Source organism: Alosa sapidissima, chromosome 19 (assembly GCF_018492685.1).
Source record: "Alosa sapidissima isolate fAloSap1 chromosome 19, fAloSap1.pri, whole genome shotgun sequence".
Lineage (NCBI taxonomy): Eukaryota > Metazoa > Chordata > Actinopteri > Clupeiformes > Clupeidae > Alosa > Alosa sapidissima.
The window spans coordinates 18,774,357-18,800,697 of NC_055975.1; the positions used below are offsets into that span (position 1 = coordinate 18,774,357).

The 26,341-nt window shown below is 43.6% G+C and overlaps 1 protein-coding gene across 2 annotated transcripts in view; it reads left to right on the forward strand.

The window, feature by feature from the left end:
- The first annotated feature begins 9,832 nt into the window (after nucleotides 1–9,832).
- Nucleotides 9,833–26,341, forward strand: part of crip2 (cysteine-rich protein 2) — a 33,039-nt gene continuing 16,530 nt past the window's right edge. The window contains exon 1 of one of the 2 annotated variants that reach the window (XM_042071705.1): nucleotides 9,833–10,017. Coding sequence is in view for 1 of the 2 variants with exons in the window: in XM_042071704.1 (XP_041927638.1) it covers nucleotides 22,946–22,988 (43 nt within the window). In the remaining variant the exon portion in view is untranslated. Of the gene's footprint in view, nucleotides 10,018–22,798; nucleotides 22,989–26,341 lie in introns of those variants that run through there. The other variant, XM_042071704.1, reaches the window with a different exon arrangement.

The following is a 26,341-nucleotide window of genomic DNA, read 5'->3' on the forward strand; positions in this document are numbered from 1 at the left end:
GTGCAGCTTACATCCACATAGATTGTATGACTAAGAATTGAACCATTAAGTTCAGGATGAATCATTTAATAGATTTTTTTTTTGGGAATATTTTTTTTTTTTAGAAGGGGTGATTCAGCAGCCTGTTCACAAAAGGCTGTTACCATGCAAGGTCGGATGTGCCTCCTTTTCGAAGGTTTCCCTTCCATCTTAAAATGTCTCTTGCGAACCGACATCGGTACACTACAGAAATATAAAAAATATGAAATGTACAGCCCAAAAGCCCAACACCCTTCTGACTGGATTATAAAGTGATTATTAGAAAGAAGCGCCGTGGCTGGGCATGGAAACAGCCTCTGGAGTCAGCAGTCATAATTAGAGGTGTGTACAGGGCGGGGTTTGCCGACTCATCTCTTCGATTGGACTTCTGAAGCACACAAGACCATTACTGCCTCACCGAGCCCCCCCCCCCCCCCCCCCCCCCCCCCGACTCCACACCCCCACCTCCGGCTACTGGCCAAACATCCGAGTGATGGACACATTAGCAGCTGCAGTAAATGTTAAGCAGAGTTCTAAATGAGTGCTGGATACACACACACAAACACACACACACACACACCACAGACTGAGCGCTTGATGGGGCATCTATAAAAAAAAAAAATCCCTTTCACAACACTCATTAGAGACAGGGGCGGGGGGGTCCAATAAGGCCACTGTTATTTTATAGGGCTGCTGTTATCATGTAGACATAATTTGCTGGCAAAACAATGCTCTTTATGAACTAATGTCTCTAGCACTTTTGTTCCAGAGTGTTCAGAGGCACTTCAGTTGCCTCTGAAGCCAATCACCTGAACTGTGTTTTAGGCCTTCTTCACAAGCAGCAACCTTTTCAGTTAAGTTTTGCATAGCTACTCTCACACACACACACTTGTTTCACTATTTTACAAAGCAATGCTATAGTTTTGGTTCCGAGAGTGAACAAGTACACCCACTAAGCTCTACAAGTAACTTTGAATAAAAGCATCTGCTGAACAATCAATTATACTAGGCCTCATTCAGCTTTCATCGACAAACAAACAACTCTGAAGTATTGCAAAGAGTGACTATTTCGAGAACTTCACAGTAGCTTGCACAGTTGGGACATCTGGCATGCGTGCCTGCACGTGAACTAGGCCTATACTATGGCCGCTCCATGCTATAAAGAACTTTAAAAGGGGCTAACCATCTCAGCATCTTCCACACCACAATCAATGATCTTCTCTGAAGCAAAAGTCAACAGAGTTCTCCCCGGGCATGGGCTGCACTGCTCTCAAAGTCTCGTGGGGTCAATTCTGAAGGCTGTAAAGGTAACATGTTTAACATTGTATATGAAGGATTAGGAATAACATTTGAACGAATCAAGGGTCGCTAGTCTTCCTTTCTTCGTACACTCTCCAGACGATTTCCTGCCAGGCAAATAAAGCCAGAAGAAAAAGTTGGTGGGTTTTTCTTTTTTTTCTGCCTGCTCTCGGGCTTGCATCAGGAATTCCCCTTCTAGTACTGAAGCCAAACCCTTGCCTGACAAACACACACGCCTGAGATTCATTTTTGAAGCTCAGCACACACACACACACACACGTCGAGGCGCCCTCGATTAAATGCGTGGCTTCTGAAGCCTCACTCAGCAGGAGGACAGGCCCCGAAACTGCTGGTCCCTTTAGCCAGACAGCCAGCCGGTCGGTTAGCCTCAGAGCCGAAGGGTGCAGGGCTTTGAGGGTGAGGCGCGCGCGAGAGAGAGAGAGAGAGAGGGAGAGAGAGAGAGAGAGGCGAGCCGTACAGGGTTGCTCTTTCACCCGCAGTGTCAGGAATGAAAAACAACTCACAGCAGGCGTGCGCATGCAAACATGAAGACGCACACACACAAAAACAACACATACACACAGAGTGAAATGTATGGATGGAATAGCAGGGACAAATATGCACCATACCACCAGCGCAGTTAGTGGAGACCTTTGGCATTCATGTTCATCTTCTTTTCTCCTTCTCTCTCCATGTCTCAACCCAAACACACACACACACACACACATCTCAGCCTCTTATCTTCCTTCTCAACCAATCCCCCATCTCTCCATCCGTGCTGGCACCGCTCCAAGCCTGTGTGTCAGTGGGACGTCTCCGTTAGCCCCCGGCCTGGTGGGGCGTCTGCCGTTAAACACACACACACACACACACGCACGCACACGCGCACACACACACACACACACGGGATTACACCCACCACATGGAGTCCTGCCAGAGCACCATACCTCCCTTCTTCCATCTTTCTCCATCTCCCTCCCTTCTTTTTTTCTTCCCTCCCTCCCTTCCTTCCTTCCTTCATCTGTCCATCTCCTCTCCTCCTCTCCTCTTCACCTCGTCTTCGTCCCTCTCCACTCCTCCCTTCCTCACTCCTTCCTTTAGATGCCCTGTGCTCTCCATGCCATTTCTATGCTCCGCTCATCTCCTGTTTGCTTCTCCTTCCTCCTCTCATCTCATCTCCGGTTTCAGAGCACATCTTCGTTATCTCTGCTTGCAGTCAAGCCCGCGTTATCCATACCTACCTCAGGCGAGAGCCCCTACGCATGCGTAAGCACACACACACAAACAAGCGCACACAAACAACGCACACACACACACACACACACCATTTCGGGCACAACACAGCAACTACCATTAAATACACAGAGACAGTGCTTGTCTAGTCTACGGTAGCCATGACAGGGGACAGGGTAGGTCTAGTCCACTACTGGTATGTGGACTGTTGCTCCTGTCTACAGACACACTGTTGGTCTCGTCTTAAGAGACTCTGAGTGCACAGTGATGTAGACTTGATGTGTGGTCTGGGATTCTCACCTTAGCTACCTCTGTTAGATGCATCGATGATGCACTGAAGTTATCATAAACAAATTTAAATCACACACACACACACACACACACACACACACTTAATACACGTACCGACTACTACTACTAACACATAAATGTGTAGTGGGCAGACAAATAGACAAATAAAGGGACACGAAAGCATATGCATGCACGCACACATTCGCAACACCAGCAAACACGCACACACACACACACACACTCAAAACAAAGCACTAATGAATCATCTGGCCTACTTGTCTCTGCCCTTGGTGAAATGGTGTGTGTGTGGGTGTGTGTACGTGTGAGTGAGTGAGTGTGTAAGTGTGTGTGTAAGAGCACGAGCCACACCCGTCTCTCTTTCTCTCTACTTTTTCACAGAGTTCTCTTTGCACAACTGGCAAAAAAAAAAAACTTGAACTCAGTGAAACAGACACAGCGAAAGAGTATGCTAGAGCACGAGGGGGAGAAAAAAAAAAGAGAAAAGAGGCAAACCCAAGCTCAGACTTGACTACACTTTTTTTAAAAGACCTATAGCCAGCACAAGCCAGAACCGGTCCTTCTGTCTGTCTGTCTGTCTGTCTTTCTTTCTTTCTTCTTTCTCTTGCTCTCTCTCTCACTCTCTCTCTCACAGCGCCCACGGCATTTGTGCCCCCATCCCCCTTCCTGCCAGCCACAGCCAATCACAGGGCAACAGAGGCTGTGACATCACAGTGCAGTTAAATTTTCTGTGATCCAATCCGAGTATGTTGCCGAGAGACGGGGGGTGTAGGGGGGGGGCAGACAGAGAGAAAGACAGACAAACAGAATGGTAGATGGAGAGAGAGAGAGAGAGAGAGAGAGAGAGAGAGAGAGAGAGAGAGAGAGAGAGAGAGAGAGAGAGAGAGAGAGAGAGAGAGAGAGAGAGAGAGAGAGAGAGAGAGAGAGAGAGAGAATGAGAATTGGCAGAGTGGCATTATAACCAGGCCAGAAAGAGGGAGAGAGATAGGCAAAATAATGAGACGAAGGGTTAAGGAAAGAGAGAAAGTAGGGGAGAGGGGGAGAGGATGGGGGGAGAGGAGGACAGGATGAGGGGGAGAGGAGGGAAAGTAGGGGAGAGGAGGAGAGGATGCGAGGTAGAGGAGGAGAGGATGGGGTAGACAGACAAACTCCAAAAAAGCAGACTGAGAGATCGAGAGGAACAAAGGGAAGACCAGAGGAAGAGAATCAGATACAATCTAAAGCAAAGGTGTGGAGGGACAACAAAAACGCAAATTCTGTTTGTCACACTCTCTCTCTCTCTCACACAGACAACTCTTCATTTAGAGGATGGAGGTTACTATGGCAATATGAACCGTTTGCCTTGGGATGCCCACCCCTTCTCTCCCACACAAACACACCATCAGCAACTGGGTTGTTTTTACCCAAGACGCGGGTTAGGCTATTCCACATCTGTTCAGAGACACCCTCCGAACTTCTTGAGCTTGAGCACGTCAGTCTGTCTGCCACTCTGCCCAAGTAAGTGCCAGGCTGGCACACAAAGGCTCGACCACAACAAAACAACTATACAGTCAAAGAGGACACTGCTTTGAACTCTTAAAATGCATCTCCCCCACATTGGCATGGCTGATTCAAGATTGCCTTAATTTGCCTATATATCCCAATATTTCTGTAGTACTTGCATATAGAATTCAATTGATTTTCAGGTTTTGTAAAATGTTCCAGTTTTCCAAATGCAAGATGATTTCACGTCTGTAATATCTTTTGTCCCTGAAGATTAACATACTACAAAGAACTTCATTTCCAGACTACTTTCATTCCATTCAGGAAGCCCATTTTCCTGGTGTGAAACCGAACTGACACAGTGTGTTCCAAAAGACAATCCACTGAAAACCACTTTAGACTTCAGGTCTGCATCCATCTCACATCATGCAGTCACTGCAGTCACACTACTGAGTGACAGGAGTCCTTTGCCCATTCCCCTCATATTCTTTGACTTTGTTGAGTTTTGTTGTTGTTTGCATATTAAGTAAAATGACTTTACAAAAACTGCCAGGCAGAATTCAACACCAATGCAGTAGTGCTCTTGTGATGGCTTTGAGTAGTTGATGTGAAGCTTGGTGGGGAGACGAGTGCAGGCCAGAATGACACGGACGCCCGCTGCGGCGGTGCTGTCAAGACAGGGAGGCGAGTTCATCAGAACGCATGTAGCGCTACCTGACCGAGCCAAACAAAAGGAAGCCTGCGGTGCCAAAGCAAGACATGTGATAAATAAAAGATCAGGTTTGTGTTTAATCTGTCAATCACCGGCCAGTGGCAGAGAGATAGCCATCTCAGGTGGGACAGGCCTAGGCTGGAGTGAATGAGTGTGTGTGTGTGTCTCATTCTCTCCCTCTCTCAATTCCCATCTTCACCTGCAAACTCACGTCCATCTTCACCTCCTGTTTGTCTATCGGTGTTTGGCCTTTCTTTCTCAGACCCCCCCCCCCCCCCCCGCTCCCGTCAGTGTCTCTCTCTCTCTCTCTCTCTCCTCTGTGCATCTCAGTGTCTCGCCATCACCAACTAGGAGATTCTTTTCACCAATCATTCATTTTCACAGGACGACCACAGTGGCCCGAATGGTATTTTCAGAAAACCACAGATATTTCACCTACACCCAACACTGAACAGCACTGAGGGGTTCTGACTACCTTGGACCCACTTGAGAACCTTTGGTACCTACACCACCCCCTCCTTCCCCAAAACACACAAACCTCCCCTTCCTTCCCAACACACACAAACACCCCCTGCCTCCTTAACACACACACACACACACACACACAACACCCCCAATCAGGTACCTTTAGCACAGGCCGAATGCATAAAATACACTGCCCCAGAGGCCCTGCCCTGCACTGCACTGAAGCTGGAGGTGAGGTTGGGGGATGGTGTGTGTGTGTGTATGTGTTTGTGGGGGGGGGGCTTCTCAAATCCCTGCGGACATGGACAAGGTTTGGCAATGTGAACAACCTTGACTGCTGAGGGTGAACACAACTGAAGTAAATCAGGAGACCAGAAGCTCTCATTTTCAAAAAAAAAAAATAAATAAATAAAAAAAAAATAAAAATAAAAAAAGCTAGATGCATTGGTTTGGGAGGTTCAATTTGTAGCAAGTGAACTCCAATGAGTTTCTTTTACATAACATGGAACCATATTACATGGGTTTATCCACTTATGGACTTACAGTGGAGTCCAGCAGAGAGGGGGTGGATGCTATGACCTCCTGTACCCACGTGAGTCCACCGGGGCTTTACCTAACGTGCCCTGCTGAAACTCGAGATGGAGGGGTGCTCCAGCAGGAACCAGAGCACAGGTCAGTAAACCAGCTCATTGGGGATTCCAGTAAAACACCAAAAAAAGGGAAGAGAGAGAAGTACCGGAAGTAACTGAGAAACTGAATGATATGAACTGAATCCAATAAAAATAAAAAACCTCAACCCCAAAAATTAAACCCAATTTATAAAAAGGTAGCTAGACATATTCATAGCTCACACAATTAGGGCTATATGTCTAGGTCCATCCACCAAAGTTATGGTGCAAATAGCTAATTAAGCCCAGCCAGACTCTTCTCTACAGTTTGTTCTCAGGGACCCTGAGGAAGTTTCTACCTGGAGGGGTAAGGATGTGGGGAGAAAACTGTGGGATCAGACAGGCTTTGTTTCTGCAGCCCACTGTCTCACTGATGGCCTCATTCTAATGCAAAGAGCTATACATTCTTCCACAGGAAATGAGCTTTATACTCATTAGCTAAATAAAAGTCCCTTTTCTCTTTCTTACTTTTCTCTTAGCTAACCAGCACAACGTTTATGCGCATGCTCATGCATCATATTGACCAAATGGGTGTTTCTTTCTTTGGCGGCCCTACAAAAAAAAAAAAAAACAGCCCTTGTCACTGTTATATTGAATGTGACGTTATTTGATTAGATATCTTCATCTTATGTTTCTGTTGCTATTAGACAGGCCTGTAACCAGTGGTAGGTCTTGGAGATTCTGTTTTGTTTTTTTTTTCCTGGAGGTAAATACCAAGGATAAACAGAGCATTCATGTCTACAAATAGTGACAATAATCACTAATGACCGAGTTCTCAAAGCATTTCAACACATTAAGCCTGACCTCGCAATTAGAAGAGATAAACAAAAATATTTGGAGGATGCAAAACATCAATAGTATGCAGCATGCACACTTACATGAAGCTGGCACCCAAAAATGAAGTCTAAAGAAATCAAATTGAACCCATTCATCTTCTAGTACTGTACTGAAAACCCTTGGGCACATTGTTTGTGCATGCTTATTTTCTGAAATCACAACATTATAGTAACACAAATCTGTCGCTGAGTGTGACATCAAAGCATTGGCCTATTACCCTCAATTAGAGTAAAAGAATTAATCGCAGCCATACAAACAAACACACTGATGGTGGGACAGTGGAATAGCTGCCTGATGTTGCCTCTGAACAGGCAGTGCATAAATGGGAAACTTATCAGTCAGTTACAGTTAACAGCTAGTGAGGGGACTCCCAAGCTGAGCCGTGAGTAGGAGACGCTGACCTCACCTTGAAAGAAACACAAGAGAATAGTCTAATTCTAAACGGCTTATAAACCTTTCAAAAGTACTCATGTCCATGTAAGCTTATGTAGTTAGAAAAATTCTCTTCTTTTACTCACACGGTCACAAAAGTAGGGCAAAGATTTGCGCAAATGACCTTTTGTCCTACCAGTCCAAACCAGCCCAACCCAGCCCAGCCAGGCCCTTTTGGCCAGGCCAAAAGCTGAAATCAGAGACGGTAAAGCTTTGGGGCAGAGGGCTCCCACCCGACGAAGACCCCAATTTCCCTTGCCTTTGGTCTGGAGAGTGGAACACGGGCAGGTGGCGTTTCAGCCATGGAGCTGCAGGTTTAAGAGCCGTTCACACCAAGAACGATAACTATAGCGATAACTATAAAAATATATCGTTCTCGTTAATATTCACACAAACTATAACGATAACGACATGAATGATATCGTTGGGGATCACTTTCAGAGCGATCCCCAAAAGCCAACAGCCAATTAGAAACCATCAAATTTTCGCCATCACATTCATTAACAAAAGGAGAGACTTTGCTTATCGTTGGTCAGTGTGGATGCTTTTAACGTTATGGTTACATTTATCATTATAGTTATCATTCTTGTAGTGAAGCGCCCTTTAGACAGTAGCCTAAAAGTCCAACAGTGTCTCAGCTGCACCCACCCAGGTGGTTTCACTCCACTGCACTTGCCCCTCGATCAAAAACAGTACTAACTTAGTGAAAATACAGACTGGTGCCACAGACTAAGCTTCCATGGAGGCCTGAATCCATTTCAGCTTCACACAAACCCTTTGTATGTGGGCCAACTGAAAGCCGATAGCCAGTGACCATGATCCTCCTAATAGACCGGTAAAATCAATGCTACAACAGCGTCTGAGCAAGGAGTATGCCACATCAATACACAGGTTCTTCCAGCAACATCCAAAAAATCCAGTGTCTCCCAGAGAGAAACAGGCTTCTCTTACAAGCAGCCCCTTCAAGAAAGCTGGTAAGCTCCTCTGCATTTTACAAGGAGCTTTCTCTAGCTACCACAATCAGGCGTGAGGCAGTTGGAGGGTCAAGAAGACCACCTCTAATCTGCTTTATGAAGCACAGGTTACAGGGTGGGAGGGATTGAGTCCAGTTGGAGAAAACACTAGGACTTCCCATGGCTGAACTCAACGGAAGGAGGGGAGAAGGGGAGATAACCACTCCTCTCAGGTCAACTGATGAGTAGACTACCTGATGAGACAATGACTCCTGAAGTCAGGAGACCAGACCTGGCAACAACTAAAATAACTTATTCATGCTTCTAATCACCTCCTTCTCAAGAGGTCAACATCAATGTGTAACAGTTAAGAAGTGGATACATCAGAGACTTGAATACTTTGGCTATCGTAACAGACAAGTGCAGGTGTACCTAAAGGTGTAGGTTCTATTTTACCTGAAGAACTTAGTTCTCTATGCAATAACAAAAACATGTTTTTGTTAGGTCTTCAGTCCACACCTAGACAGTTCAATCGCCAGAAAACATTGCTATAAACATGGGAAAAAATGACAGTGTATTTTAACCAGTGAGTGTCCAAACTGGGCCTACACCATCCATATGAAAATATAGCCTAGGCTTCATTTAGCCAAAATGTATGTTGCTGAGGATAACCCTGTGGAAGAAATTCTGATTATCCAATTTTGCATAGCCTTTCAGAGTAGTCTATGATCCAAACTGCCCTAGAGCCAGCTAGTTCGTTATGGGGGTACATTTTGGCAGTCCGTCCCCTCCCCAGAGGTTCTGACCCCATGATCTCTGCTAGCCTATTAGTTTGAACCTGCTTAGCTACAAAGGCAGATTTTAGGAACTACACAATGATTTAAAAACACCAGAACAGCTTTTTAAGTATTAAAAGGTCAATTAAGTATAAAGAATTCAGATTCTATACCTTGTGGTTGCCATAACAGTTCAGGAGGGAATTTGAGTGATAATTTAGGCATTTAAGTTTAGCCACACCTGTGAATTTCTTTAATTTATGACAGTGATGATGGCTAATAACTTGATTGATGGTAAAGCTTTCTACTCAAATGGCCATCGATTTGAATGGCCATCAATAAACAGACGGTGGCTGTAAGAGTTCACATCTTCTGAAATGTAGTGGTTACTTACGACGAGAAAAAGCTGGCTCAGTCTGCTCAGTCAAACGCAGTTTCCAACAAAGCTAGCAGACCAAACTTAACTTTAAAAGCTAAAGTGACTTAATGATTTAAGAGAAAACAAACCGAGAGCTTTCGCGCGCGTGAAACAAAATTTTAATTTTGTTACAACTTCAGACATTTTAAACGACAACATTTTAAAAGACCATTCACTTGGTTCCGACACTCTTCATCTCCCTTCTCAGTCACCATCATCATCCTCTGTAGCTACAGCACACGGCTCTTTAGCTTTGAGAAATAAAAGAGGAAGGACAAACGCAGCTGCTGTGGCGTACAAACATCGGCGTACACGCCATTGTGGACACATAAATAACGTTACATCAAAAACGTGATCTACCTCCAACCCGATACATGTTGGCTGCCATGACTGCCCCAGGTCCTGGCGTCTCCAGGTAGGGCTTTCTGCTGCCGCCGTCGCTGTGTTACCACTGCCGCTGAGTGTGCTATGTGTTGGAAAATGGTGGATTGATCAATACGAAGCAGACTAGCTAAGGGATCTTAAAGCGACAGCGCACCTATTTTAGGACGCACTTTTCAAAACACTACAGTGCGGGGGGTAAACCTAAAAAACCCGCGTAAAATTTGGACAACACGTAACAAAGCAGCTCATCAGGACGCTTAGCCAGAATCGGTCACGGGTTGGCCTCCTCCGGGGGGTGGACTCGAGATGGACCAGGGGCAGCGCGAGCAGCACGACCCACCCGCTTCTCCCCGCCTTCCTCCAAGAAGAGACAATTGCTGCTAGACTTCGGCTTAAAAACGAGAGCGAGGTAAACAACTGTTGCTGCTGTCTTTCCTAAATTACTTCTATTTTGAGTGAACTGGCGAAGAAATAGGCTTTCTTTCTTCCTATTTATCTTTGTTTCTTTCTCATATTAGTCTATTTTATAGTCTATAGACAATTTTCTCCTTTAGAATTAAAATACAAGTTAAACTTGTATGATCAATTTTATTCTTGCTTTAATTCTAGAGAAAATAGTCTATAGACTAATATGAGAAAGAATGCCATGTCCACTACAACTAGCCTATTCAGCCCAGGCCTACCAGCCAGTGCAGGTTATCTTATCCCTGTGGAAGAAGAGCCTATTTCTATTGCATCACTATAGGACCAATTAGGAGAGTCCACAATTATGGTAGTCCATCCTTCAAATAGGCTACAACATCTGTAGAAATAATCTAATTACACATTCCAAGGGGCGTTAATTACTAGGTTAGATAGCCTATAATGTCAAAGGCTTCATCTGTTCATAATTTGTGGGCTATTATGTTATAGGCCTAGCCTACCTTTGCTCTCAGAATTTAATCTCAAGATAGTTATCTGTATTATAGGACATTTCCTGATTGAAGTAGGATCTAGCATATTAATTAAGAACTAGCACACCTCTTCTTATTATCCTATTAGGTAGCATAACCTGTTTTGTGTGTGTTCTGAGCTAAGAGAGTCTGGGCGTGGCATCTAAATCCAAGTTTTCATAATCTTATAGACAAGTAGGCCAGGCCTACTTCATGATACTTTTTTATGAAATTGTGAAAAGAAATTCAACATCACCATGCACTGGACGCTACATATCTTGCACTATGGACACACAGCACTGGACACTATCTTACACTATACTCTGATTCATTAGTTTTTCATCAAAAGCACAAAGAATCAAATGGCTCATAGGTTTTGGTGGTTGTAGCGACTAGTGAGGAATGAGGAATAAGGTCTCTCAATATGTCAGGAACATATCTGCATAACACTCATAGTCCATCTGATGTTAGAGCCAAAAGGCTATGGTGCATGTCAAAAATTCATATGAAGGGGAACCATGCATTTAAAGATATGCACAGGTCATGTCCCCATTCAGAAGAAGCCTCAATTCATCTTGGCCTACTGGATAACTATGCTCTGGAAACATATCAGAAATAGCAGATAGTTGATTGGCGGTTTTTGTGTCTCTCTGGCCCACGGCAGGTCACTGAAGCCCACATTGAGAATGGAGGCCCACACAGTTTTGGTCTCCACTCTCGTCAGGGAGCAGAGGTGATTTTTTTCCTGATGTGAGGGAGTGACTACTAGAGAGGTTTTCATCATGGATGTGGGCAAGAGAGGAATGCTGTGGTATGTGTGTGTGTGTGCGCATGCACGCATATGTGTGTGTGTATACTTGGATGCACGCATGTGTGTGTGTGTGTGTGTGAGTGTGCATGTGTGTGTGTGGTTGTAAGTGTATACGTCTGGGTGTGTGTGCATGTGATCCACACCACACCAAGCCCTGAAACAAAGCTAAACCCAGGGGGTGCCTTTAATCTGTGGTCATGTGACTCCTTTCAGCCAATTACAGGCCTTACCTCCCCCTTATTGTAGACACACAACAAAGCTAATTCTACTGCACCAAGGAGTGTGCCTGTCTGTATGTGTCCATGGACAGCCTGTATTAAGTGTTTAAGCATATTTAAGTCATATACATATGGACATAATATATGTGTTATGGTTGGAGTATGTTTTATTTAAGCTAATTAAGCTAAGGTTAGGCTCTAACCTAGAGATTCAGTAGTACTTGCAGATTGCTAAAGAGTGTCTGTATTCCATGCAGTCATCACTGTATCACACCAACACAAGGCCACATGGATACAGACATAAGAACATAAAACCATGTAAACATAAAACAGGTCATATTTTATTATAAGTTTTCGTAATCTGAACACTGTCCGCACAATGAAAGGGATGTTGTTTGAGGAGTTGGCCACTCTCCATCCAGATGTTTTTCCTCCGTGAGCCACTACTACTGCACAGTGCTGGGTTCCTCCACAATGCAGAATGAGTTAAACCTCCGCCAAAAAACAAGGCTGCTGCTGTGTTTAAGGAAAATGGTCAAATAGAGAGAGAGAGAGAGAGAGAGAGAGAGAGAGAGAGAGAAGCTAAGAGACAGACAGGCAGATAGCCAGACAACAAAATATAGAGAGATGACAGTGGTTGCCAGCTAGTGAGACACACAAAGACGCCCAAATTGAAGGCCATGTTGGCTGAAACATGTTGGCATTATTTGATCTGTTCTATCTGAACTAGCCAATTAATAAAGCTTTTTAATATGAAGAAGTGTGCCCTGGATCAATGTTCTTTGCATCAAGTTGGGAATATTTTACCAAAGAGCACCTTCTGACTACAAAGTGAGTTACTCATTTGATGAACACCGAAGGCCTCCTGCTCCCTGTCTTCACACCCAAATTCTAGTTGGAATCATTAGATCTGTCACAGTTCAATGATTTTTGTAGAAGTTTTTCTCCCAACATAACATAAAAAAGCCAAAAAAAGACATTTATCAGGAGCGTCTCTGTGTCACAATATAAAAACCACTGGATTTTTTTAACGTTGCATTTGATTCACAACTAAATAATGACAAAACTAACTTTTTCTACCATCTGACAGAAAATCAACTGAATGAATCAAGTGAATTCATTTCCCCCATGTCCCTTGCAGCTGCTGAGACCATCAAAACTGCATATAATGACCGATAGAAACAACCATACCCGAGGTGCGTTCAAATTTGGCAAACAGTGCAGCGAATGTTCATGGCAAATATGTTTTCTCTAAACAGTTACATTTGAACGATTCGGTGTATTGTAACGGTAACAGCTCCAGCTCATGTCCAGCACCACTGTTCTCAGAGCTACCTCCTCAAACTGTTTGCAAGTGTTCACAAATGTTCGCTCAGAACTCAAGGCAAACAAAAAACTGTTTGTAAACATTCTCAAACGTTCGTCTACGTTTGTGAATTTGAATGCACCTCAGGAGTGAAACAGACAGACCACAAAAGACAAACTGTTATGCATTCTGCATTATGGCATGTAGAATGGAAAACAAACAAAACAAAAGAACACAAACACACTGACCAACCACATGCACTGTGAAGCAAGTAGGAAGGCAGGTAGATGCACAGACAGACAGAGAGAGAGAGAGAGAGAACAAACAAGAGCCTGGAAGTATGCTGAATCCAGCAGAAAGTTAGTCTAGCAGAGACTCAGACACATGCAGGTAGACTGGCAGGCACTCAGACAGACAGGTACAGTTGCCACGGCAGATGGGATACCACAGATGTTCTTGCCTTTCCTCAGTTTTAAGAGCAACAGCTAAAAAGGAGCCACAGAAGAAATCAATTAGGACGTATTCCTTTTCCCCCTCTGTCTTTCCTACGTACTCCACCCCTCCCCTCCTATTCCACTGCATGTTTTAATTACATACAGACGCAGCGAACTAGAGAAAAAACTAGCATACTCCCCCCGTAAATGAAACACTACTGTGTTGTAGCACCTCGTGCCCATTCAAATCCCCTCAAGGTTAAGGATGGCGGTAGGGTAGAAGGATTGATTTAAATGGCGCCGTCTCAGCAACAAGATGGGAACCGAAAGCAGTGACGCAGTCCCTCCAGCCAGTGAGTGAGATCAGAAGCTGGTGTTGTGAAACCTTGGAAAAAATGACAGCGCCGCAATGGCCTACGCTTCCATCACACATGTTGCAAAAGTGAGCACTTCTCACAGGAGGTGTGAACTAAGGTTTTCCAAAGTCAAGTGTTGATTAATAGAGCTGTTTATTGGATCATTCCAATAGGTAGAAAGCAAGGCATTGTATTGTAACCCTGCCACAAGAATATCCATTGTTCAGATCAATCTACCATCCACTTCTTGAGCAACTTAATGTAACTAGAAAATGTGAGACAGTGTATAACTAAAACATAGACCAATAGGTTTCACAATGTGGATTGATATATTTTCACTTAGGGTGGTATACTGTATGGTATCGCCTTCACATATTATGTACCACATTGTTATTGTAAATGTGAATTACCCATGTTTTCTGCAGCACAGACCAAAGAGAAGTTGTTTGTTTCAGTTGACTTTTTCGCCAATATCTCCTGGACGCACGCATGTCTGAGGAGATAATCAAAAGAAGGCTTTGGCCAGCGGACATGTGGGCTTTAGTCATGCTTCATGTATTTGGTTCAGGCTGCAGTATAATTCTGACCAACAGAGGGCGCAATAAGAATACAGTTTGTTATGGCTCGGCATGTCCTCTGTTGCCCTCTGCCTTGCAGGCCGAAGCCAGCGCGTTCCCTCAATGGCTGACGGAGCACCAATCACAGAGAGTAGAAGCAGCTCTTAAGTAATTGGTTTATCACGCCTCTTCCGCTCGTCACATGTGGAAAGATTAGATTTAAGACCCAAAACAACAGCTCAGTCTCATAGACCCCAACACAGTGACATCATCATCTTTGGTCTCTGTGTGTGTGTGTGTGTGTGTGTGTGTGTTGGGGGGGAGGTACTTGGCAGGCCAACAGTAACATCTATGAAACACTTTCAGTTGGCCGTTTTGGGTGGAGAGGAAACCCTTTGGGAGATAATCTTAACTCCTGACCACCATGCTGGGGAGACCCACAAAAAAGTGCTTAATTTCTCTGACATATGAAATGAAATGTTGTCAAATGTTGTAACGCCGGTTTACCAGACTCAAGATATAGTATAGAGTGCTGAGAAGGTGTGTGGGGCAACCAAGCACATTGATGTTACTGGACTTTCTCAAAAGTACCCCATTGTGATACATTACAGTAGGCAGTTTGCCATCCTGCATTTGAAGTCGTATTTTAGAATAAAACAGAGAGAGTGGGTGTTGAGAGGCTGGATGGAGAAGGGAGTGGACACATACTTGGGCTGGGCACCAGGCACCAGGCTAGTGGGCTGAATGTCCCTCAGCTGTCTGCCCACAGCTGCCTCGGACCTCAGTCACTCCCAGTGGAGAAATGCAGACTCCAGCAGTCTCCCATGGAGACAACGAGCCTGTGAAAGAGACTGAAGGACACTAGAGGCAAAGTTAGCCAGACAGGCGGACGAACACAAGGGGAAGGGTGAGAAAGTCCCAGGCACAGATAGGCAGACAGACAGACAGACACACCCAGAGAGGAAAAGTCTCAGACAGTTTGACCCCCCTCCCTCCTATAGTTTAAGCAGCACCCCAGTCCATCTGCTCACGTAAGACTGGGAGCCTTTGGCTAGGGAGTCGTGGGGCCTACTGGAAGCTACATATTTGAGAGATATTTTAAAAAGGAAAGGCGGTGGAATGGCAGCTGGCCTGGCATACTCAAGAGGTTGGTTTTTTCCAACCCTCGACTCCAGCTCTGCCCGACCGTTCAACGTCATCGCCAGCCCCACTTCCTGAGCTGAGCTGGCTGACTGACATCCAAAAGCAAAGCGATCTCTCATTATTTCTCCGTCTCATAATTTCTCCCTCTTGTTATTTCTTCCCTTCCGCCCCGCTGCTCACTCTCTCCTGCAAATTGAATTTTGTTTCTGGAGAGACACCAGGTGATTTTATTACCTTCTATATATACTCTCCATTATTAAGTTGGATGCCAAAAAAGACTCTCCATATGAATACATAATATTAGTTGAGTTAAGTGAGTTACTGACTGCTGTGTCTTTCAGGTTGTTGACATACAGACAAAAACATAGGCTTGCTCTTGGTCCAGATGTGAACTAAGAATCAAACTATCCTCAATTAGAACAGAAAGACCAAAGGAAACTGAAGTGAATGAAAAGTATTGGGATAAAGTAGAGGGGGAAACAGAGTTAATCAAATAAGTGCAGTAGAATAGGGTGTGCCAAAGATCAGGGATTGGAAGGAGGACAAACCAATGAATAGAGGAGTGACATGTAAATCCTGCATTAGCTGGTGTCTGTAAACCTCAACAAAAATCAAGTGACACACAAAATGAGCTGTGAAATGGAACATGGAATGATGCATCGTATGAAATTTGCAACGGTGTGACTCAAAAACAGTCTCTATAAGTGACATCACACTCTGTCTGCCACTCGTTGCTTGTCGCTGGTTATGCTTTGCATGTGTGGCATTCTGAGACATTCTTTAATTCGGGACCATTATCGCTCGTTTCAATTTAAGCCCTTGCAGTTGGAAATGTCGTTTGCTTATTCAAAGTTTAAAGACAGTCCAAAGTAGCCTGGGCTATTCGAAGTGTCCGTTTATTGCACATCATTTTTTACGTCATTTTGAAGAGCCACTGCATACCTGTGTGTCTTGGCGTGTTGTTGCAAAATCCGCCGGAGTTGAGATCAGACACGTTCCGTGTAACCTACACTGATCCAGTTCTGCCAAAGCCCTGCTTCTATCCTCACTGGTAGCTTAAAGTACAGTGCTGTGTGGGAGGGGGAGTGGCTAGCGGCGAAAGCCAATGTGCTTCTTTTACCGATATATTTAACGATATCTTTTGCATTTCTTATTCAAACAACGTCAAATTTGGCACTGCACTTACTCATGCCCATAGCAAGACACCTGCCAAGTTTGAAATCAGTCTGACAAACGGTCAATGGCGAGATATGCGTGCCACAGACATCCGGACACACAGACACACAGACGCTTCTTGCTTTATAGATAGATATCAACAGGATCGTGGAGAGAGACAGAAAGTCAGTGGGAGAGAGAGATGGGGAGGGATGGGACATAACCGCAGGCCGGAATCGAACCTGCGTGTCCTCCATGGGCACTGAGACGGTGCTGCTGATGCTCACTCCCCCAGTAAATACTTATCTTCATCTACACCTTTTATAGGATCTTAATAAATGCTGCAACTGAGATTTTGCCTCATGAAACCTACTGTACACATGCAAAGAACACAACCTAGAGGGAGCACAAATGAGCTCCACCTTTATAAACTTAAAGGAGAATTCCGGTGTGATATTGACCTAAAGTGTGTTGAAACATGATACCGAGTGTGAACGTATGTCTCATAGCCCATCTTGGCTTGTCCCCTGCACTCACAAAATCTGGCGCTAGTTAGCCGATGCTACCAACAGCTTTTTCAATGGTGGTGCTTCGGCATCGGGCTAGCCATGCAAATAAATCACTGTTTTACACCATTTACGAGGCTCAATGTATCTCCACACTTCATTGGTAGACTTCCGAGGGCCCTGACATTTAAAACAATACATTGAGAACTTTGAAAAAGCACTGGTAGTTTACTTACAAGACGATTTATACAGACAGTATCTTCACGAAGTTTAGCGTTTGTAGCCATCTTGAATTTAGTCACGATAAGTCGAGCGACGAGTAAGAATGAACAGGTATGATAAGGGATCAGATTCCAAAAATAATTCTGTGGAAATGCATGGATTCCAGTTTCTTCCAGTAGCAGCAACTGGAATCCATGCATTTCCACGGAATTATGGAATTATTCTCCTTTAATGAGATTGAAAATAGTCAAGATGGGACAACCAACCATATACACACACGGGTTGCACTTATGTACACAAACACACTCACACACTCCTCTCCCTCTCTGCACTGTTCCACTCCATGACCTTTGCTAGTGAACCCCACAGGGTCGTGGACCAGGGACGAGCGTAGGGATGTAACGGTATGAAAATTTAACCTCACAGTTATAGTGACCAAAATTATCACGGTTTTCGGGATTATCACAGTATTTCTAAAAGTGTGTTCAGAAAGCACTGATAGGCCTACACAAGCTGAAATAGTTTCAAAAAGTGTCCCGTTCACTTTTTTCTTCATGTTTAATTGGCTATGTGCTTATAGCTTAACTTACCCTACCATAACTTAGAGTTTGCTATTTCTGTTATTTGGATGCAATGAGTGAGACCAAAGTAAGCGTTCAAAATAAAACTTTAGGCTACTGTATTCTCCTGATAACGTGAGGGGAATGGATTTAATGTGGACGCGAACATAAAAAGACGCAGAGTAGCTACATGATACAGTGCACATTTTGCGGTGAAAAAGTTCCGCCTTTTAAAATCAGGAGTAGCCTAATACAAATCGTAGTTAAAACCATCAATTAGACAACAGAATCAGTAGGGTACCAGTTTTGTTTCATTGTACCAGGCCTACTGTATGTCAAAAGCAGGCTCGGATGAAGCTGGGAAGGATTAAACACAAGGTTTCCACACCGCGGTAATCAATGAAATTAAATGAAAACGGTAATTGTTATCGTCAACATTTTTATCGCGGTTTACCATTATACCGGTAATGGTTACATCCCTAGACGAGCGCAGTGTGCAGCCTGAGACAGCCAAGAGGCCGTCAGTCCACCCACCCAGAAACACCTCTTTCCCTCTGCTCTGTTTCCACTCCATGACCTTTTGCTAGTGTTTCCACCTGTGTTTCCTCCAGAAGTCCAGGCCTCTCCTCAAGGCCTCTTCCCCTTTTCCTCGTCCTCTCCCCAGCTGAAAGTTCTCACATGATGCTAATTATACACCTCTGTCTGATCCCAGGAGACACACTCTGGCTTTGCCATGTGAAGAACTGCCCTCTCTCTCTCACGCTCTTGCACCACAACTTGATTGACGACAATTGCTTGGAGGTGGAAGTGAGGTTCAAAGCAGTTTCCTCAGATTTTCTTCCATGTCCATCACACAAAGTAAATAGGCGTAGTTTTTCCAAATTACCATAGCACACTGTATATTTTTAAAGTTTAAAAGTAAATAAATAAAAGCATACAAAAACTGAAAAGAAGAGGTAAAGTCATTGTATGGTAACTATAACAGGTAGAGGTTTTTATTTTGATTTATAACTGATGACTGAAAACTTTCTGATGTCATAGGGAGGACTGTTCCAAAGTCTGGGTGCCACTAACCTATGTGCATAGATGGACATGGAAATGGCTACACATTCCCCACTGAACGCTATCTGTCATACATCCTGGTGTCAGATTGTGAATTGTTAAAGGCAAGTTGTGTGAAACTATTCGGTTATTAAGTCATGATGCAATAATGGGCTAATAATTCTCTTTCCGGGTTCAACGGCTTTCAGAGCCACACGTTTTTCTCCATAGACGGTAAAATAAAGATTGTTTTTTCCCTATTCAGAGTAGCCTTTAGGACAATTGTCATCCTACTACTACTACTCAACCTAATAAAATCCTATTTTTCACGGAAGCCTGGGCATTACCCTTAACTATATCATCTGTCTGCACTGCTTCAGTAATTACTCTGTTAAAGTTAAGCAATTTTGTTTTACCTTCACTAAAATGGAGGTGATGGTGACAAGGTTTACAAGTTGCGAAAACCAGCTGGCTGTGCTAGTAAACAACGAAAAAGCTGTTGGACCTGTGACATCGGACTTAATAACCGAATATCAGAGTGGCACATGAAGCTTTAGACAATTAGTTTCAATCCCTCGACTTCTGGGTTATGGAACCAGCACGCCACTGCTATGCCACTATGCTCTGCTGCACCCCAGATGGGACTTGAACCCCCAGTCCCTGCCTTAGGTGGCCATTAAGCCGCTTGGCCTTGCTAGTTAGTCTTTTAGTCAAAAACAACATACACATACACATACCTATACATAATGAGACACAGGCAGCAGGGAACAAAGGTCATTCTCAGTTTTAACAACATGCAGAAGCACATTTTCAGTTCACAGACACTTAATCTTCATTGGTCATTATGCACACATGCCCTCAAAAACACACCCTTTAACACACATGCACATATGCACGACGCCCTCACCACACTCATGCATCCCCTCACATTCCTTGACTGCCTGTGGTCTTAATCAAAGGCGTACACCCGTTCATTCAAGAAACCTAACTCCATTTGCTAAATTTGTTGACGGTGGCCTATCTGAGTGTGTGCGTGGGTGTATGTATGAATGTGCAGGCGTCGGAGGTGGGGCAGTGTGTGATTTTGTGTATAGTAACTAGTAAAACTCTATATGACGTGAAAGAGCAGGACGAGGTGTGTGTGTGTGTGTCTGAGGTGACAGGAATATGAATAATTAAAGTGGGGGAGATAGGGATATGTCGGACGTGGGAGTTGTGCAATGTGTGGGATAGATTACTGCAGACGTAGGTGCTCCAGAAATTCTGACTTTGGGTGAGAAAATGTTTGTGTGGTGCAGATTGAAGTAATGTTAGTTTATCTCAATGCCAAAGTATCCTCATAATTCAAGTAGTATCATTGCCGACAGCAAATTTAATTTTCACCAACCATAATATGGCTAGATTGCAGAACTTGAAACTAGAAATTGAACTGGCAGTAACAATCAGTTTAGGTTTCATCAGAACTTTTAAGCATAGGTAAGTTGATTTGATTATTATAAACCCAATAAGCAGTAATCATAGAGTTCATCTCAGTTTGAGGAAAAAAATGAACTGGCAGTAACAATCACTTTAGTTTAAAAAGTAACTTTTAAGCATTGGTAAATTGATTTGATTCTGGGAGTGCCTTTAAATATTCAATGGACATTACTGGTCTTTCTTAACCTCTGCTGTGTATTACACAGTAAACATTGTTGTCTTTTACTTACCCTTTCACTAAAACATTGCATCATTCTTAGAAAATGTTAGTCTGGATTGACAGGGAGATAGACCCAGGTAATGTAGTTAATTATTGACTCAATGCTTCAGACTGTGAATGTGTTTCTGTCCATGGGCTTTCAGATGCTTCTCTTACGCCAGAGATCTTACTGTTCCCCAAAATGAGATAGCTGTGTAGCTCTTGGGTTGGACAATATTGTATAGATTACTGTATCAGGAGTACATTGTTAGGAAGGTGGTAGAAACTTTCACAAACACTCTCTGTGGAAGCATTACTGTCATGCATTTTCAGATGTTGTACCAACCATGGATCAATCACCCTCAACCATCAGTTCTATTGAACATTGAATTTGATGAGTAGGCTACTTTGTCTGGTCTTTCTCCGTGACCTGGTCACTCTGAAGACTCATCTTAGGAGTATTTAGAGATGCTGTATGTGAAATAGGGTTTTGCATGACACGCTTTTGTGTCGAACGTCTCAACAGCCTTTTACACTCTTGGATTGCAACCATGATAATGATGTCTTTTCAATCTTTCCTCAACAGCCTTTTAAATGCCAGCTCATTTTTTTTTTCGGTCTGTTTCCCCTCAAGGCCCTATATACCCCTGTACCTTATAGCTTATACCTCCCTGCCCTCTACATGCTGTCTTTTGCTGACTAGTTTTGTCTCCTCCCACTGCGCACAGTTCATGCAATGCAGCTGAGCAAAGCTGCAAGAACAGCAACTCACACAGAGTGGTTCTCAAACACATTGATGGGAAAAGGGTATCTCTCTCTGTCAGATATTTACCTAGGCGTGGAAGAAAGCCTGGACCCTTTTGGGTTAATGAAAGTGTGTAACTTCTGCATGTGTCAGAATTTTATCTTCACCCGTGAGATGCCAGCAATGTCATTATTGAAAACAGAAGGAAGTAAGGGACCCATGGCTGTACAGAGAGTGTTTCCAAAAGCCACTTGCCACAAACAATGACTTAAGCGATAAGAGACCCTAAGAGAAATATATGAGTTAATCAATAGGAAGTTCACACATTTCTAACGGATGATATAACTAGACAAGGATGTTAGTTTACTGCTTGGGAACTTCTGACCCGTATATCGGACTGATGTGAACAGCAAGCTAAAGAATGGTTTAATGACTCCTATCTCTCCATCTTTCTGTCACGGACAGACGCATACAGATACAAGGAACTGATGTCACACAATTAGTCGGTTAGGTTGGGATAAAATGTGAATATAAACTAAAAAAGGAGAAAAAAAGTACTTGAGTTTGAATGGAAAAAGTTTGTTTTTTTACAGTGTTGTGACTTTTGCCAAAAGTGATGCACTGATGTCAAAAAAGTCCAATTTGAATGTGCCAGCCCTGAGAAACAGTCCATTTATTTTTGGCTGATCTTTTCTCCTCTCTAGAATACAGCTGTAACCTTCAGACGTCATTCAGAGACATTTTAAATTGTAACGGTCCACCAACATGTGCTGAAGAACCTCTTTTGATGCGCACACTGAATGGGACCATTGTATGTCCTGACATTCACGTTCCACTTAAAGAGTGGAAAATGGAAACGCGCGCGTAAAAGAGAGAGCGCGCCTGGTCTGTAGCCTACTCTGTAGTGTGGAGGAAACTATCTTGGTTCAAACTTACAAACTTACATGTTGGTCCGAGTCTGACAGTTTTGGGAAACTGTCGTTAGTTAGATGGTGGTTAGAAGTTGAACGATGAACCATGTTAATTCAAATCTGACATCCGTAGTTGTACGGGACGTGGTCGTGTTGTGGATGACTGACCGGGTCCTAAACCAAAGGGAGAGAGAGGCGGGGTGATCGTCAGAGGCACGGCCTGCAGGAGGCGGGGTTACGCGGGCCTAAATAAGCGCGGTGCATGGAGAGAAAGGATGCTCCCGGTTTTCAAAGAGGAACTTCATCAGGGAAAGCCGCTGGGGAAAGGGGACCGCCAACCACACGAAACATTGTGTCCTCCACGCGACGTTTACTCATCAGATCAACATGGCTTCAAAGTGTCCCAAGTGCGACAAGACTGTGTATTTTGGTAAGTGAATTCATATTCATCAAATGATGTTGAGGCTTTTGTTGTGTTTTGAAGCCAGCCACATGTTGTGAATGGTATATATGACCGCACTGATTGTTTACGTTGTCTCTTCGGTCGATGTTTGTCTGATTTCTGCATTAACTCAGAGATTGGATATTTCCTTTTATTTAACTCTTTTTTTTGTATTGTAGCTACAAGCTGCATGAACAAATATAGAAACGCAATACAGTCAGTCAAAACAGTCAGGCTGAAGTTGCCATAATTTGGTCTGCATGGAATTGTTCGAATGTGATCGGTTGTTAATGGGCTTATATTTGGATCATAGATATGCTATAACGAGATGTAGGAGTTAGGCATTAAAATAAGTAGGCATAAAAAAACAATAATAAAGCTGTTTGTTTTTGTTAATACACTACAGGGGTCATTATTCCATGCCATAGCCAGATATTGTTAATTAACTCCACAGCTTTTGTATTTCATTTGACTGATTATGAACCTTTATTATTCTAGATGTTAGTTTTATTAAAAGGCCTAAATCTACCCAGAATTCCTGAATGAATGTGAATTAATGAATGTCCTCAATATATTAGCACATTATCTTATTAAGTTAAGTAATAAACTTAACTAATCACATTTTGTATGGCTAATACAATAAATCACTTCTTGTTTGGCTGATGTTGTGACCCTTTGGGTCACTCTCATTAGTTTCTTTTATGAATGGCTTTGATGTCTTGTAAAGCCTTCAGACATAGACAGGCTTTGTAAGGACAAAGGAATGCTGGCTAATTAACCAACAGTGAAAGTCATTCTGGAAGCACCATGACCACACGCATTCAAGCATTAATCAATCTAATTTTGGTTATCATACATGTTAACCTGCACAAATCAATGTCAAGAGTAATCCTACTGAAACAAGGCTCCCTGTGTGTTAGTCAGTGAGGTGTGGCGAGAAGTATGTCCTCTCGGTGATGGATTTGGAAAAGGTTCCCCTTATGGCATGACATTGTGTTATGAGAGTTTGGTGCCGTCTCACGGGGATGAGAGATTCCTTCCCCCAGAGAGACCACATGCGCCAGTTTGGGTGTGAGTGTGTTTGTGTTTGTGTCTGGAAGTGAAGTTTGAGTGTTGTGTTTATTTTCTTATTTACTGAGCAGTTAACAGGGAATTACTGCCCTGTCTCATCTCCTTTACTCTCGCTCTTGACTCCATTTCAAAGGCTATATATAGTATGATGATGAACTCAGCCCTTCATGGTGTTTGCACATCTTTTTGAAGCAATAGGTCAATAGTGTGTGCGTGTGAGAGTGAGAGTGTGTGTGTGTTTCTGATGTTGACATATCACACTGGCATTGTGTGCTCTGTTCTGAGTGGCATTTCTGCATCCAGGGGCAATAACTCGGAACAACCAATAAAGTCATAGTGTAGAAGGGGGTCGCTGAAAAGAACCAGCGAGGCGGACAAGAGGATGCTGGCGGTTACGTAAGCGAGCGCCGTTGCTGCGCGCATGCAGCCCCATCGCAGCTGCTCATCGCACAGCCAGAGAGACAGGCGACCTCTTCCTCCTCCTCCAGTCATGGAGTCTTCCTCCTCAAGCAGTCATGGCAGAGCAGAGCAGAGGTGGCCTCCAGCTTGGCTACAGATTACATTTCCTCCTTCAAAACATCAGTGTAAACATCAACAACGGGCCAAAGGGATTAAAAGCGCCTCTTTAACTCCCTTATGTCACGTAGCGCAGGGGCTAATGTCATCAGACTCGCCGCTGTCCACTTGCTCTTATCATGTCTCTTGCCCCATATGTGGTGGACAGATTGATAGGCCTATGAATAAATCAGCGGATCGCCAACTGTTGTGTTGGGGTTGTGCTGTTGTAGCTGGAGTTGTGGTGTGAAACTGTGTGGCAGCTGTATGGAGGGGGTAGAGTAGGTGTGGTGCTGTGTGTTGGTTTACCACTGTATGTTTTGCGAGAATGTGAGAGAGAGAGAGATGTAGAGAGAGAGCAAGGCATGCCAAACTACAAAAATGCAGGCTCACGTTCAGGAACTACTGTATCCTACTTTATTAAAGAATTGATTTTGCAGATATTGATTTTGTGCCTCTCTTACTAGATATTTCACTGTATTGCATTGAATAGCACACAGACTGACATCGCCAGCTGCATTCGTGGGTATCAGGAATCTCTGTTCTTCATCACTCCCCAGAAATTTCCTCACCAACATCCTGTTTTAAAGCCTGGCAATAGGAAGTGGTGAGGCGTTGTCTAGACCCCATATTTGGCTCAAAGGCTCCATTTTTTAAAACTTTCCACTTAATCTGTTACTGAACAGCTGGTAGCACATTTTGTGCGTATTTCCACCCATGCAAGATTGATTGAAGTCAAATGGAGTCAATCAACTAGTATTCCCTTTTGACCTAAAGACAAAAAAAAAAAAACATACATAACTTTTGTCAACCATTCGAAAATAACATCAATACATCCAGTTTAGATATTTACACAAAGAGAAAAGGCAGCCAGCATTGACTGCTCCATCCGAATTGGATTGGTCTCTCCCTGCTCATGGTGTGCTCTCAGTGCACACAGTGCACCACATGGGGCTCCAATTACACCGCTATAAAGTGTAAACACAGGCTAGCATAGCATCATGTCATTACTGTATGTGTTTAAAGGCAAAGAGTTGGGATAGAGCAGTGCTTGGAGATGCTTGGGAGAATGCTTGGGAGAGTGTGTGCAACTGTTTTGTTTACTCAGTGGTATGGGGATGTCGGTAGCATAAGATAGCGTATGGCCTCCAAGTGTGGGAGTGTGTACGGGAAGGCTAATACTTTGGCTGACGTGGCTTTTGTAGGACACAGGAATGTGGATTCCTGTTATTTTGGAAACTCAGGGGGGACAGAGGGGCCACCGAGCCATGGGACTGAGGCTGGAGGGTCCGAGGGTTGCTGGGATACCGAGAGGGAGACGGCCCTCAGTAGCCGTCATAGAATACAAATTAAGAGAGAAAATCCCAACGCTCCATTCCATATAAAGGCAGAGAACTTTGCACTATAATCGGTTTGGAATTGGACATTTGAACTCGGCTGCTCTTAACCTCATTCATTTAATTGTTCATATTGGTCATTTCTTAGTCATCAGGGATATATAATTTATTTGCTATATTTTCACTTCCAACCCTTTAGTCACTCTTCTGTTTCATCTGTAAAGTAGCATTCATACAATGAATTCCAAAGTTTCAGGAAGCCTTTCAATGTGGAATGGAATATTATTCTGTAACAACCCACAATAAGGGAATTTCTATGACCCAATGAAATTAATGTTTCATTTCAATTACCTCACCACAAACAGAACTCTTTTTTCA